Here is a 16,906-nt window from a genome sequence, read left to right on the forward strand (position 1 = left end):
ACATTTTGTTTTATAATATTTTATATATTGTGGAACGACATATAAAATTAATTATTGTATTTTAAAAATCTTGAGAAGGACACGGATAACGTAATTAAGATATGTATATGAGATATCATTCAAATATATATATCAAAGTATTTGTCTTATTCAATATCTCATCTAATAAAACAACTGTTTAGATTTCATGAGCATCTTATAATAGACAAAATTAATTTGATGAAATATTGTATAATTCAATTTGAATTTCACTATTCGGCTAACTAAATTTATTTGGCGAGTAGTTCTCTATGTTACCATCATATATCTCATGAATTAGTTTGTTAGCCACTTTAACTAAAAAAATAGACAAAAACAACCTCTTAGCCACCTCGAAATCTATCGATATAATATTGGAAGAAATAAAGTGCAACCGGCTCAATGTCTCAATTTATTAAAAATGCACAAAATTGATATATTGTGTCCACAAAGCTTTAGAATTGTTCTCAAACCATTAAAAATAGAATGAGAATTATACACAATTTTTTTTCATGTATTTCTTTTTCTGAATGAAGAATTTTTTCTTTTTGTTTATTCTTTGAGAAATATTGATATTTTATATGGCATCAATATGTTGCAAACCATGAAGTAGCAACATAATCACTATATAACCCTTAAAGGTTTACACATACAATTTTTCAATTTCTTCTTCATTGTGCTGCGTTGAAATTTAAATATGAATCATTCTTGATCTTAATATTTTGCTTTAAATACGCCTTCAAATATATATGTATATGTTTTATGTCACTTAGTTAGACCTAATTTCAAATATCTAAAAAAATGTGTTTGAATTATATCATACAGAAATAGGGGCATAGTAATATGCAACATTATTTTTTTTAACATGTTTTTTTCATCCACTATGTTTGTCATAAATTTTTTGTTCAAAATTTGATTCATTTCTTAACTACATGTATGAAGAACCAATAAATTATATAATTAACAGAAATCATATATTACCCTCTTCGTAGAACATAAGACCCAAAATATGTGGCTTTGATTGGTGTACCCTCATACATATTTTCATATAAACAACAAGACAAATAATAGAATATCAGAAAAATCAATTGCCGCCAACAATACTAAACAAAATGAATTTAAAAAATTCATGACACAAACAACCTCCATAAAAAAATGATAACTCAAAGTTCAAAAATAATTTATTTAGTACAATAACAAAGAAATTGAAGTATATACGAGCAACAAAAAGCATAAATCACTCTCAAATTAAATACTAACTCATATTATTCAAAATTTTTATAAATTTTTCAATATTTTTTTCAAATAAAGAGAAGGCGCCTTACTAACGTCATGGTTTCATAAATATTTTACTTTTTAAAAAAACACACAAAGGAAAAAATGGTGCCTCAAAATCATCATGAAAAATCCTTTAATAAAACCTTAAGAAATAAAAATATAATACGAAGTCACATAATTTTCCTTAAATCAAAGAAAAATATTAGACCGTTGACAAAATATATCTGGCAACGACAAAACATACGTTAACTTCTGATCAATTAAAATTTAGAATCATGCATAATCATTTAAGTAGAACAAAATCGTATACAAAAAATCTACTTGATATTATCTCTTTTAACAATTTATCCATGTTTGTCGTCCACCAGAGGACTCATAGATCCACTAATTTTTTTAGTCCATCTATTAATTTCACAATAAATAATACTACAAAAATAATATAATCAAGCACATAAAAACTCAAATTCAAATACTTTCAATCAATTTAAATAAAAAAAATTTGAATAGAGAATATAATAATGTTGTAAAAATTTTGAATACTGATTTATAGACAGAAGTCTGGAAATACATTTGTCCCAATAAATAAAAAAATATTATCTCTTTATATTCTGAGATATAAGCTAAAAACGAAGAAACATTTCATCATTTTTAATATTTTGTAAGTCGCTTCAAACTAAGTAATCTAAGCAAACTGAAAACATGCATTATGTGTTTAAGAATTAACAAAATATATCAAGGAAAAAAAATTAAAAATAATCATTTTTGTGGGATATATGGTTTTGTTTTATATTTTCTTTCGGTGAACAAACAAATCACATAAGGAATCCAAACACAACATGATCAATACAAACGACATATAACACCAAAACATGTAATGATATGTTAAAAAACTCATCTCATTGCAAGAACACAAAATGATCANATTTACAAAGTAAAATAAAAATAATAATTAATTTGATTGAGTTAAATACACTATTAATTATCATATTAAACTAATATGAAAAATGACAATAAACAAAACGGTAAAATAGGAAGTTTACAAATAAAAGTCACATATTTATAATAATGAAATAAAATAAAATAGATGTTAGTAATATTAGCAATTTTTTAAATGTATAACATTATGATAAATTTATAAGTAAAATCAAAAAAATAATTAATTTGATTGAGTTAAGTACACTATTAATTATCATATTAAACTAACATGAAAAATGACTTAAAGAACCCCATGAACATGACAAAATATAAAACAAATGAAAGCGTTAAAAAGAAAACTCACAAATAAAATTTAAGCACACTATTAATTAACATATTAAACTAACATAGAAAATTACTTTAAAGAACCAAATGAAGATGATAAGCTAAAAACGAAGAAACATTTCATCATTTTTAATATTTTGTAAGTCGCTTCAAACTAAGTAATCTAAGCAAACTGAAAACATGCATTATGTGTTTAAAATTAACAAAATATCTCAAGGAAAAAAATTAAAAATAATCATTTTTGTGGGATATATGGTTTTGTTTTATATTTTCTTTCGGTGACTAAACAAATCACATAAAGAATCAAAACACAACATGATCAATACNCCTTAAAATACTCTATTTTAAATAGGAAGAAGATGTTTTATATGACCTTAATATTTTTTAATTATTTAATTTTTTTCAATGTCACTCATCTCCATTCGTCTTCCTATTATTACTTTAATGTTCATAATATTAATAATTTTTTTAATGTATAACATTATGAGAGTGATTTTCTATTAATTTGATGTCATTGTATAAATTAAAGTAATTAAATTTAAATTTAAAAATAAAAGTAAAATTTAAATTTAAAATAAAAGTAAAATTAAAATAATAAATAGCTTGATTGAGTTAAGTGCTCTATTAATAATCNGACGTAGAAAATAACTTAAAGAACATCATGCACATTATACAAATTATAAAACCAAAAAAGGGTAAAATAGTAAGTTTACAAAGTAAAATAAAAATAATAATTAAATTGATTGAGTAAAATACACTATTAATTATCATATTAAACTAATATGAAAAATGACAATAAACAAAACGATAAAATATGAAGTTTACAAATAAAAGTCACATATTTATAATAGTAATAGAAATAAAATAAAATAGATGTTAGTAATAGTAGCAATTTTTTTAAATGTATAACATTATGATAAATTTATAAATAAATCAAAATAATAATTAATTTGATTGAGTTAAGTACACTATTAATTATCATATTAACTAACATGAAAAATTACTTAAAAACCCCATGAACATGAAAAATATAAAACAAATGAAAGGATAAAAAAGAAAATTCACAAATGAAAGTTAAGTACACTATTAATTAACATATTAAATTAACATAAAAAATTACTTAAATAACCAAATGAAGATGACAAATTATAAAATAAATAAAAGGGTAAAAAAGTAAGCTCACAATTCAAACTCATACATCTAATATGAAAAATGACAATAAACAAAACGATAAAATATGAAGTTTACAAATAAAAGTCACATATTTATAATAGTAATAGAAATAAAATAAAATAGATGTTAGTAATAGTAGCAATTTTTTTAAATGTATAACATTATGATAAATTTATAAATAAATCAAAATAATAATTAATTTGATTGAGTTAAGTACACTATTAATTATCATATTAACTAACATGAAAAATTACTTAAAAACCCCATGAACATGAAAAATATAAAACAAATGAAAGGATAAAAAAGAAAATTCACAAATGAAAGTTAAGTACACTATTAATTAACATATTAAATTAACATAAAAAATTACTTAAATAACCAAACGAAGATGACAAATTATAAAATAAATAAAAGGGTAAAAAAGTAAGCTCACAATTCAAACTCATATATTTATAATAGTAATAGATAATAGATATGCATGCTTAATTATTACGTAAATATTCTAGTAAAAGTAATTATAAAAGTACATTGAAAAATACAATATCATCAACTAATTATCCGATGCTTCTTTGCAGGTACGTCTATTATGTTTTTTCATATTACATCTCCGACACTTTGTCACACACTGTTTCAACTTGAGAAGGATCCTCACAGATCTTCTACGCCATGGTTGACTAAGCATCGTAGGAGCACAAATTGTAGCTCCATAATCATGATAGCCCTCGTACATGTCAAATGTTGGGATCGAATTGATGGCGACTTTGTAACTTTCACAGTATGTTTCAAACCTAAAATGTTTGTCACAAAATTGATAACAACTTCGATTATATACAAGCACACGTATTCTTGCAAGGAATTCTATAGATTTGACAACCTCGACATAAAAACTCCATGAATTCAAATCAACAACAAAAGTTTTATCATCATCCATCACCTCAATTAAACATCGATCCACGTGACCTATGGACCTTCAATATGCGGGATTTAACACATGCAATGGCAACATCCTCATCTTTTATAGGGATTAATTCTTGATCAATCACCAATTATGATTATCGTCTTTGGTGCATCATGGTCATAATTTGAATACAAGTATTGTCTATCATAGCAACAATAGGCAAATGTTTTAGGCAATAAAAGTTAATGACTACCACGGAACACAAATTGAATAGTCTTTATGATGTCTATCATAGAAACAAGTATAGTTATGGAATACCATGACGCGTTATGAAGTTATAACATATTTTAATCGATAACAAAATCATTCTCAGTTGCAATTATTTTCTGCATACACAACTGCATATGTCAATGTGACAATATCATCATTTGTATAATTGTTCACATCAACTAAAAAAATACTTCTTTTGTAGTTGTTCTTAATGTGATTCTTATTCAAAAATATTGATGGACAACAACCACGAACAAAACCAACAAAGCACACGTGAAAACAAATGAAAAATCGTGTAAATCGATTATTCGTTGGATCGATCTCACATTTTGCATAGCTTCCAGGATTTGTTTCTTTAATAATGTGACAATATTATGACAACTTAACATATGACCTATTCATATTCTCAGTTCCATGAATCTCATGTGTTGCCATTTTTTTATTCGTTCAAGCTTTGTGATATTTAAGATTCACTCCATACTCTCTGTTGAACAAAATATCTCATCTTAACCAACATATCTCATCTTATCTTCTATTAGTTCATAGGATTTTTTATTATGTTATATTTGTATTTTAAATTCCTAGGATTGGTTTATCTTATCGCTTTGTTTCTTTATTTAAACATTGTAACCTAATCACTTTGAGAATAAGAATTACGGTGCATGTTTCCATCGATCCCTCCATCTATCTCTGTTCTATTTCATGGTATCAGAGCCATCGGATTATAGATGACCAAACACGGCATGGCAACTCCAAAAATATCCCTGCCACCAGAATCCAATCCCTCGGCAATTGATTTTCCGTCGGTACCAATCACTTGTCATCGATTGAATGGCAAGAATTATTTACAGTGGTCTCAATCTGTCAGACTCTTTATATGTGGCCGTGGGAAAGATGGTTTCTTGTCCGGTGAAGCACTATGTCCAGCCTCTGAGGATCCGAAATCTCGGACGTGGAATTCAGAGAATTGCATGGTTATGTCATGGTTAATAAATTCCATGACAACCGAGATAGGAGAGAATTTCCTCCTCTATAGCAGTGCCAAGGAAATTTGGGACGCTGCAAGAGATACATACTCCAGCAAAGATAATACCTCCGAATTATTTGCTATTGAATGCCGGTTGCAAGATCTCCGCCAAGGCAAGTCTTCGGTCACTGATTTCTTCAACACTCTTACTCGTCTATGGCAGCAATTAGATCTCTTCGAAGTACATGAGTGGGAGTGTCCAGCAGATGGTGACCGATTTCGTGGTGTTGTTGAGCAACAGCGGATATTTAGGTTTCTGTCTGGCCTCAACCCATCACTCGACGACGTACGGGGGAGAATTCTGGGCACTAAACCTTTACCAAGCCATCGAGGTGTTTTTTCTGTTGTTCGGCATGAAGAGAGCCGTCGGAAGATTATGTTGACAACGACAGATTTTCCTTCCTCTGTGGACGCATCTACCCTGGCTGCCCAACATCGCTTCCCTCCACCAAGCGATGACTCTACTGGTGGTATGCGCATGATTCCAAATTCACCCGGCAATGGCCAGTCCAAGCAAAGTCGTCCATGGTGTCCAAAATGCCGAAAATCTACACATACACTGGATACATGCTGGAAAATTCATGGGAAGCCTGCCGATTGGAAACCAGCAAGAGAACGACGTGAGAACACAGCTGCTGTTGATCCTCCAACTTCAGAGCAACAACCTTTCACGAAGGAGCAACTTGATGCTCTCCAGAAGTTGTTTGGACAGCCTCCTGTCACACCCATTCCGTCTCTCAGCAGCACTGGTAATATGGCCCATTCAGGTATTGCCTCATTTACATCTTCACAGCATGATATGTCATCCTGTTGGATAATTGACTCGGGCGCATCTGACCATATGACTGGGTGCCTCAACTACTTTCATAATTTCCAGCAGTGCAACGCCCCTAACACAGTACGAATAGCCAATGGTTCTCTATCCACCGTGACTGGTTGTGGCTCCATTCAATTAACTAAGGATATATGTCTTCATTCAGTTTTGTTTGTACCCGATCTTGCTTGTAATTTACTGTCTGTTAGTAAATTGAATCATGAGCTTGGCTGCCTGACTAAGTTTTTGGGTAATTCTTGTGTGTTCCAGGATGTGGCATCGGGGAAGACGATTGGCAGTGCTGAACTTTCTGGGGGATTGTACATTCTCAAGACTGATGCGGCCTCGGACCAACCATCTGCCTCACAATCAGTACCTCACTCTGTTTCTGTTTCTGCTTTAAGTTCTAATAAGATCAAGGATATTGTTTTATGGCACTACCGTTTAGGTCATCCAAATCCATTGTATCTTCAGAAATTGTTTCCGGATTTATTTCGTAATAAAATGTCGATTCCATTTAATTGTGATATATGTCAGTTTTCAAAACACACTCGCACAACTTTTAGACCCAATTGTTATAAACCATCTTCGCCATTCTCTCTTATCCATAGTGATATTTGGGGGCCATCCAACAACCCCAACCTTAACGGGACTCGTTGGTTTATCTTATTTATCGATGATCACACACGACTATCGTGGGTCTTCCTCATGAAAAATAAATCCGAAAGTACTCAGATCTTTAAACATTTCCATTCAATGATCAAAACCCAATTTTCGTCTCATATTCGTGTGCTACGCATTGATAGGGCCCGTGATTATTTCAACTATGTGCTGGGGAGTTATCTGCAATCACATGGGATTATTCACCAAAGCTCGTGTGTGTATACCCCTCAACAAAACGAAGTCTCTGAGCCATTGTATCTTCTTGAGGTTGCTCGTGCATTACTCTTTACCTCAAATGTTCCTAATTACCATTGGGGTGATGCGATATTAACTGCCACTTATCTCATAAATAGAATGCCCTCAAGGATACTGCAATTTAAAACTCCCATCCAGACCCTCCTATAAACTTATCCTTCTCCTCATTTAATCCATGATATTCCTCTTAAAGTGTTTGGTTGTTCGTCTTTTGTCCACATACACTCACATCACCGTAATAAACTTGAACCTCGTGCTAGCAAATGCATCTTTCTTGGCTATTCTCCACGCCAGAAAGGGTACAAATGCTACTCACCCGCCACGAAACAATACTACACTTCTATGGATGTCACGTTCTTTGAATCTCAGCCATTCTACCCCGGCTCTTCCTTTCAGGAGGAGTCAACCATCAATGAACAAAGCAGTTGGGAACCCACATTCCCATCCATCCCTCATATAGAGCATCTCACATCTATTACTACACCAATAGACTCACCTCCGGATCATAGAAACTTAACCTCCATGAGCCAATTCACACATATTCTCGTAGAAAGCATCATCAAGAGACTATACAAATGCCCGCACAAATTCAGGCTGCTGATGACATCTCCCCAATGATAAATCCAGGTACACACTCACAAGAATTAACCCTTACTGATACTCATGTGATGAACAACAGTGAGCTTGTTGATAATCTTGATGAAAGGCCTATTGCACTACGAAAAGGAACTCGATCATGCACACAACATCCTATAGGCAACTTCGTCTCATTTAAGCGTTTTTCACCTGCATATTGTGCCTTTCTTTCCAATCTAGATCAGGTTCAGATTCCCTCCACTATAGAAGATGCCTTAAATGATCCAAAATGGAAAATTGCTGTCTTTGATGAAATAAAGGCATTAGAAAAGAACAACACATGGGACATCACTGATCTTCCATCAGGAAAAAAACCGGTTGGGTGCAAGTGGATTTTCACAGTCAAACATAAATCTGATGGGAGTATAGAACGATTAAAAGCTCGACTTGTAGCCAAGGGATATACTCAGTCATACGGCATCGACTACCAAGAAACATTTGCTCCTGTTGCTAGACTTAACACTGTCCGAGTCCTCCTATCACTCGCTGTTAACCTTGACTGGCCATTGTACCAACTTGATGTCAAAAATGCATTTCTTAATGGTGATCTTGAGAAAAAAGTCTTCATGAAAATACCTCCTGGCTTTGAATCTCACATACCGGTTAACAAGGTGTGCAGGTTGCGGAAGTCCCTGTATGGACTCAAACAATCTCCTAGAGCTTGGTTTTATTGATTCATGAAAGTGTTAAAAAACGATGGCTACTCTCAATGTCAGACCGATCACACCTTATTTGTGAAACACTCTAGGGAAGGTAAAAGTTCAATTCTTATTGTTTATATGGATGACATTGTACTAACAAGGAATCATAAAGAAGAAATCAATCATGTGAAACTCCTCCTCAGTAGGGAATTTGAGATGAAAGACCTTGGACATCTCAAATACTTTCAGGAATGGAAGTAGCCAGATCTTCTGATGGAATATTTATTTCTCAACGCAAATATGTTACTGATCTTCTGAAAGAATCAGGAATGTTAGGGTGTAAGCCTACAGACACTCCGATGGATCCGAATGTCAAACTTGGTGACAAAGGGGACGATCTCTTAGTAGACAAAGGAAGATATCAAAGACTAGTGGGAAAATTAATATATCTGGCACATACACGACAAGATATTGGATTTGTGGTTAGTGTTATCAGTCAATTCATGAACAAACCAACCGAGGAACATATGGCTGCTGCATATCGAGTATTGAGATACCTCAAAGGGTCCGCTGGTAAAGGAATCCTATTTAGCAAGACTACCGACCGAAGAACTAGGGTATACAGCGATGCTGATTGGGCTGGATCCACTACAGACCGACGCTCGACGTCAGGATATTGTACATTTGTATGGGGAAACCTTGTAACGTGGAGAAGTAAGAAACAACCTGTCGTTGCCCGCAGTAGTGCTGAAGCTGAATTTCGGGCATTGGCCCATGGGATATGTGAGGGGATGTGGCTCAGAAGATTGTTAACAGAGTTAAAAGTGTAAGAAAATTCCCCAGTTGAAGTGTTATGTGACAATCAAGCAGCCATCAGCATATCCAAGAATCCGGTACACCATGATAGGACGAAACATGTTGAGGTAGACCGTCACTTCATTAGCGAAAAAATTGAAGATGGGATTATTACTGTCACCTACGTTCCTTGTCAACTTCAACTAGCTGACATACTGACAAAGGCTATGTTCCGTCCCACATTTGCTGAATTATCTTCCAAGCTGGGAATGATAAATCTATACGACCCACCTTGAGGGGGAGTGTTGAACAAAATATCTCATATTAACCAACATATCTCATCTTATCTTTTATTAGTTCATAGGATTTTTTATTATGTTATCTTTGTATTTTAAATTCCTAGGATTGGTTTATCTTATCACTTTGTTTCTTTATTTAAACATTGTAACCTAATCACTTTGAGAATAAGAATTACGGTGCATGTTTCCACCGATCCCTCCATCTATCTCTATTCGATTTCACTCTCTCTGTTTATCTTTCATCATTGTAACTGGACGATACAATGGCTCTTTCCTCAACTTTTCCTTCACCAAGTTAAATACTCAAGATGAATCAACTTTAGGATACCCTATACTCCGCAAATTGTCGTCAGACAATTATGGGTTTGATTACATTTTCTGATAATTAGTTGATACATCTCACATTTCGTGCAGTAATGTACAAGAGTCGGGCAATACATATACAGAGTTAGAGACGTTCTGAACCACCAATTGCAAATAATATACATCATTTGAGGCAGCTTTGTAGTGAATAATGCCTAAATAGTCACCCACCAAACTCTGAGTCATCATCGTCCTCTTCAAACCTCCCACTTTCCTGCAGATTGTTTTTCTTGAGAGGATAAAATCACAATTATGATAGATATAGTCCAAGCGTGGTGTACCATTTAGCATGAAAACATATCTAGAGGCTTAAAATTTACCTTTCTTTTAACAAAGTCTGCCATAGCTGTATCAAATTCGGCCCGTTTCTTGGTAGCAACATCATAATAATGCACCTTTTCCTACGATAAGCACGGCGTAAATCAGTTATTGTTTTTTGTACTCGTCATATTATTCTCAGGTCGCATATTAAAAAAGAATTCGATTCCAGAATTGGTTGTTGCCACAAATCAACAAGTTCATATTCTTGAAACCCTTATCGTCTAAAGGATTAAAAATTCAAAAGTTGAAACTATCAATAACATGGTCACACAGGACAGTGTCCAACAAGGAAATACAGAACACAAGCAAGCACCATTCAACACTTTTGACCTTTTCTAGTATTGATGATGGAAATCGAGATATAACATCATTTCTGGCAATTTCTAAGGCATTAAACTCAACATAAAGCATGGACCATAATTTTTAAAAAAAAAACAAAAAGCATGATCATGATTATGAGTAATATTTCCCGAGTTTGAACTATAATGATCACATTTGCACAATTAAAGATGCCTAAGAAATTAAACACAAGCCTCTCTTCATCCTCACACTACTAAAGCATCAGAAGATTAATTAAAAAAAGGGAAGAAGAAAGAAAGAAATTTTTTCTTTTATTAAGATAAATATTACAAGAACAGAATGCCATAGGCATTTTCCATAAAATGCTATTAGAAGGAAAAAAAATATATCCAAATATAAGAAAAAGGATGAAAAATACCTCGTACGTCATTGTTTTCCACTTTTGTCCACACGCCTTCCCAATCTAAAGCAAAAATTAGATGCAAAATTATATGGACGTGAAAATAATAAAGCAATATAATCTATGACCTAAACTTTAATTAAAAAATAAGTAAAGTATTTGGTCAAATCAAGTTGCCACCCCCATACATCTCGCATTGACTTGACGTCTGGATTCTGTTCCTGATATTCCTTACGAAAATCTTCCCTGGAAAAATTATACTCATGTTAACACAAAAAAACAAACATGGAGCTTCGACTTTGAGTTACAATGAATCAAATACAGACTACTACAACTACCATAAATTATAATGACGAAATGCAACAAAATAAAATAAAACAAATGGGAACCATAAAACTTGGTAAAGACTCGAATCTGTAAGGGCAGAACCAAAACTCAACACTTGATGTAGCGTATGCTTCCATAACCTACTCTGTTATTAAATTTGAGCTCGCAAAAATAAAATAAATATGGACAGAAAAGGTAGCATCCTTTTATAGACAGCAAACTTTTTGTTGACACCTATATTAGAAATTTATTCCTGCATGGAAATTTCCAGCTTAATTCACTCATATCCGGAGAATAAGCTTATTTCATGCATATCAGGAGGACAAACAATCTGAAATCCTATACTATTTCACATCATAAGCGAAGGCAGGATGACGAAAGTATATCTGCTAGCATTCACTATGAGTTACCTGAGGTTTGCTTTCAGAAAAGGAATAAAACAAATTATTGCTTTCATTGTTTCTAAAACAAAAATCACTGTAGCTATCAAATTAGTGCAGATTTTTTAACATTATTTGTGTAATTAAATATCGCAAAAGATATAGCATTGTAATGCAATATCATCATATACATACTTCTAAGAGAGATGAAAATTTGAATTAAAACAATGATTAGTTAGGAGATTTGGAAATACGCTTTTAGAAAATGAAATGAAAACAAGATAATACTTTCATTTTTGTTTTTATGTGTAAAAAAACTGTTGTTTGAAAACAAAACCAAACATAGCCATAAGCTTTCATGCACAACATCAAGTGAATGACAGTGTTTATTTGAAGCTCAACAATGGCCAAGTCCAATTTGCAGCCATTCACGCTTTCTTTCCTCTCTTTTATCCCATTTCTCGTCGGAAATGACAGGGAAAGAGAGACAACGAATAATATTCTTCAAGAAACACAAACTATTAGTTACATTTCTACCCAATATTTCTCAACAGAAATGCCTACGCTGCCGCTAGTATACTTTGGCCATACAAACTAGAGGAAAACATGTGACCCAACAACGGAAATTACTGTTTAATTCAATCAATCCAGTAATAAGATAAACCTGACCTAATGTATGAATAAATGCACGTTATAGCCATATATACAGGATATTCACACACACACAAAAAAGTCATACAAGAAGTAGAAGAAAGCTGTTGGCGGTTTCTTGGGCTTCATATCTTCAAACTTTGCCCCCCTTTTCTTAGACTTCGTCCAATTGGCCTTTCTCGAGGACTTTTTCGTACTCTTCGATGATTTCACTGCCAGTGCCGTTTCCCTGTGATTAAAAAACATTAAGAAATTTCACGAACATTAGTTAATTCGAAAAATGGAACGCCCTGAAATAAGCTATCGAGTTTTTCCACCCGTGGTTTCGGCTTGAGGTGATTTTGGTAGAAAGAGAAGCTGAAGATGAATCACTAGAACGAGTTTTTCTTCCATTCGTCATTCCGGAGATTTGCCAACGGCCACCGGCTGGATACGGCGGCGTGGTGTTTGCGGTGACTCTTGCTGACTCTGTGAGAGGAGGCTGAATAATATGAAAGCGTGTGTTTGAAAAACTGTATTCGCCTTTGAGCCATTTTGGCTTTCTTACAGGCACAGCGCCCTTGTCAGCGACTTCTATAAATTATTTTGTTGAACACTAATTTTTTTACTATTTTCATTGCAAATTTCAATCAAACATATATGAAGTTAGAAAAGATATTTGAGTAAAAACGTGGTAATTTTTTTTTTCAGTTAGCCTTTTATGAGACAGTATCACATATCTTTATTCGTAAAACGAGTCAACCCTACACATATTGATAATAAAAAGTAACATTTTTGGCATAAAAAGTAATATTTTTTCACGAGTGATCCAAATAGAAGATTCGTCACACAAAATTAATTCATGAGACCGTCTCACAAGAGTTTTTGTGTTTTTTAAAAGGTCTCAATATATGTATTTTTTGTAAGAAAAAAATAGTGCTTTTATATACATTTAATATATATATTCGTGAGAGATTTATTTTTAAAAACAAAATACACAATGCGTCTATTGATGATAATTTTATTTTCTGAACATGTCGATAGTTACATATCATATATGTATGTTATGTCAATCTACTCTTTAACAAATCTCATATCTTAAAAATGTGAAAAATTATAATTAATCCATTAAGCCGCACATTAATTATATAATTATTAAACAGATTTTAATAAAATCAATCACTAAAACTCATATACATACGATTGAGTAAAACAAATCAAATTACATTTAATAAAATAATATGGCAAAAACTTGTGTGAGACGGTCTCACGAGTCGTATTTGTGAGACGGATCTCTTATTTGGGTCATCCATGAAAAAATATTACTTTTTATGCTAAGAGTATTACTTTTTATTGTGAATATGGGTAGTGTTGACCCGTCTCACAGATTAAGATCCGTGAGACGGTCTCACATGAGACCCACTCATAATAATAAATGATTGTGTGAAACATTATGTTTCATAATATATACTATTTATAAAGAAAGAGGGTTGCATAGTAATGGCATTTGGTGAAACTTTTTTCTTAATTAAAAAATTATCATTTCATATATTTAATTTAAATCATACATTATTTTGTAGAGTATGCTTAAATTTTAATATTTTATAATCATAAAAAATATTATCTTATTGAATCTTGTATCATTTAATTTTTGATTAACTTCGCAATATCAAAACTTTCAAAACAAAATTTAATATTTTATAATCGTAAAAAATATTATCTTATTAAATCTCGTGTCATTTAATTTTGATTAACTTCGCAATATNATGAGGACACTACTTGTATAAGTAGTATCTACCCAACCCAATTTAAAATAGAAAACATGTTATATTATGAAGTACTTTAAACTAAATCAAATAAATATTTTTTCAAAAAATATAAAAAATGTCAAAATAGTACACATTAACTCAAATAATGAAACATGTTCAACATATTGAAATTTAACCCGAGTTAAATCAATAACTATCAAAACCATTAGTTCATTGATACAATTTGATGTATTTATAATTTAAATTAACTTAAGATTGTATTATTTATTTATGTAAATTTAAACCAATTTCATTTTGCATAAAAATCTACTATAAAATAACATGGCATAAAATATTTCATGTTGATTGAAACAACTTATTGAGGGCATTATTTCTTGAAAAGTGAGTCCCAAGTGCACTGCTCTTCCTGGATGGCTCATCCTTTTGGTTGTCCAATTCAACTTGGGAAATCATTGTGTCACCATTATCTACAATCCTTTGTTTTTGCATGTAATCCCATTTGTCTTGAAAAAGATACAAGATTGCCATGAATGAGATTTGAGCAGTGAAAATTATAGTCCAAAGTTTCGAGCTATTTGATGTCCTTTTATGGTATGCTTGTAAACCTGTGTAAATGTTTAAGATCCCCACCAAAGAGATTATTGTTCCAAGTATCCAATGCAAAAGATACCATCCACTTCTATCTCTAGTTCCTCTGAGAAAAAGAAAATCCGTAATTTGAATCGGTATGATAGATTCGTCGAAATTATGTTTATTTTACTATATATGATCTTTCATGGGGTGATGTTTCAATTCTCAGAGGATCAGCATACATGCTTAGGCAAAAAAAAGAAGCAAATTTGAAAGAATTACCCTTAGACTAATCTTTTTTAGGGATTTGCAAGAATTACCTTTTAGGCCTTTTGAAGCCAACAAGAACTTGTACATAAATGGCCCCATAGATTGCTAGCCCTATTCTTTGGTGACTGTTGTTGAATGCATTCTCAAAATTTCTGATTGATAAAGCTGCTCCAATTGTGGCTAGCAGCACTGAAATCACCTTCAGATTGTTTAAATTAAATCAAGCATTAATGTTGGAAACCACCATGAACATTAAAAATGCATGTTTTTTCCGCATTCGGATTTCGAAATTTAGTATAGTGCTTGTATTTGTATATATTGCAACAAAGTAAGGCATCCTTTTCTTTTCATGAAAAATCTTACTTCTACAGGTATGAAGATGGATTGTTGTAATTATAGTCTTTACCTAATTGTGGGCTCTCCCATGCCATTAAAAAAGAACATTTGAACCTCAAATTTCAGGCCACTATCAAATGGAGTCATGATTATGCATCAAGAAAAGAGAAACAAATGTTTAATTATCCCCACCTTATGTACTATAAAGTAACAAAATGATTTTATGACACTTTACTGAAGAATTAATGCAGGCAAGATTTCAGCTTAATTTCTCAAATACAGATGACAACACTTACCTGGAAAACTGCATGAACATGGAACAATATTTTGTGCTTTCTGAGATTGAAGCCCTTTGTGCTAGACATTCTAATTGTTAATATTCCAACCGGCATCAAGAATCCGATCGAAGCCCATAAAAGAATCCCGTGAAGGGCCATATCATATCTTTTTTGAGGATTCATCACCTGCGGAAGTTATAACTCAAAAGTGTTCCAAAACATAGGTGAATCCCATGAGTTTCTTTGAACATAGAGGGGTATAGAGAAAATGAGATGAGATATTGTTACTTGTTTGGTGATGTTTTTGTGATGACTTGCTTCTTTGTTCCGTTCATTAGATGAGCATTCACCAGAATTAAGAAGAAACAGAAGAGTAAAGATTATGATATAGAACTTATTTTGAAGTGTATGCATTGTGAAGAGGTGGAAAAAAGATAGGAAAAACAGAAGCAAAATATCAGTTTCTTTTGGGATTTTTCAGATGAATTTTTAGAGAGTTGGTGAGTTGAGTTCAGTGGTTATTTCTTTTGATATTAGTTGAGCTGAAGAATTTTGAATACTTTTTTACGCTGTACGTGGAAAGAGTGCAATGATCTCTGCCCTTTGCCTTTTTCCCTATGAAAGATTTTCTTGCTTTTGGGCTTTGATTGCCTAGTTTCTTTTCCTTTGTTGTAAACTTTCTTACTTCAAACAAAGTTAATCGATTCATTATGGTCTTCAACTCTTAGTTACATAGAGGAAATTGTTTCATTAGGCCATCTCCAACCACAAAATCTATTTTGGTGCAAATTTCACACTAAAATAATGCGATTTCTGCATCAAATACAACATTCATCTCCAACCCATTTACTTCAAATCTCACACCCAACCCATTTACTTCAAATCTCACGCCAAAAAGAATATTCTCGAAATATTCCTTTTATTTTACATATATT

The 16,906-nt window shown here is 32.2% G+C and overlaps 2 protein-coding genes across 2 annotated transcripts; both read right to left on the minus strand.

Annotated features, from left to right (window-relative positions):
* Positions 1-10,327: 10,327 nt before the first annotated feature.
* Positions 10,328-13,334, minus strand: LOC140976902 (high mobility group B protein 14). The gene is made up of 6 exons (XM_073441311.1): positions 13,087-13,334; positions 12,858-12,998; positions 11,600-11,657; positions 11,430-11,474; positions 10,711-10,791; positions 10,328-10,604 (listed from the first exon to the last, which is right to left on the minus strand). The coding sequence occupies exons 1-6, from the start codon at positions 13,167-13,169 to the stop codon at positions 10,554-10,556; spliced, it is 459 nt and encodes a 152-aa protein (XP_073297412.1). The 5' UTR covers positions 13,170-13,334; the 3' UTR covers positions 10,328-10,553.
* A 1,458-nt stretch (positions 13,335-14,792) lies between these two features.
* Positions 14,793-16,719, minus strand: LOC140977563 (cytochrome b561 domain-containing protein At4g18260). Its single transcript, XM_073442313.1, has 4 exons — positions 16,260-16,719; positions 15,990-16,157; positions 15,408-15,556; positions 14,793-15,211 (listed from the first exon to the last, which is right to left on the minus strand). Exons 1-4 carry the CDS (start codon positions 16,383-16,385, stop codon positions 14,854-14,856), a joined length of 801 nt encoding a protein of 266 aa, XP_073298414.1. The 5' UTR covers positions 16,386-16,719; the 3' UTR covers positions 14,793-14,853.
* Positions 16,720-16,906: the final 187 nt, after the last annotated feature.

The sequence above is a fragment of the Primulina huaijiensis genome, chromosome 5 (genome assembly GCF_012295235.1).
Source record: "Primulina huaijiensis isolate GDHJ02 chromosome 5, ASM1229523v2, whole genome shotgun sequence".
NCBI classification, from domain to species: Eukaryota; Viridiplantae; Streptophyta; class Magnoliopsida; order Lamiales; family Gesneriaceae; genus Primulina; species Primulina huaijiensis.

Excerpts from the sequence above, each read along its gene's own strand:
- LOC140976902 (XM_073441311.1), bottom strand. The coding sequence starts at position 13,169 with ATGACGAATGGAAGAAAAACTCGTTCTAGTGATTCATCTTCAGCTTCT. Across the intron at positions 11,475-11,599 it reads ACGTCAAGTCAATGCGAGAT|ATTGGGAAGGCGTGTGGACA; the intron begins GTATGGGGGTGG and ends TTTTTGCTTTAG. Across the intron at positions 10,792-11,429 it reads GGAAAACAATGACGTACGAG|GAAAAGGTGCATTATTATGA; the intron begins GTATTTTTCATC and ends TGCTTATCGTAG.
- LOC140977563 (XM_073442313.1), bottom strand. The coding sequence starts at position 16,385 with ATGCATACACTTCAAAATAAGTTCTATATCATAATCTTTACTCTTCTG. Across the intron at positions 16,158-16,259 it reads ACAAAAACATCACCAAACAA|GTGATGAATCCTCAAAAAAG; the intron begins GTAACAATATCT and ends TAACTTCCGCAG. Across the intron at positions 15,212-15,407 it reads GGCTTCAAAAGGCCTAAAAG|AGGAACTAGAGATAGAAGTG; the intron begins GTAATTCTTGCA and ends TCTTTTTCTCAG.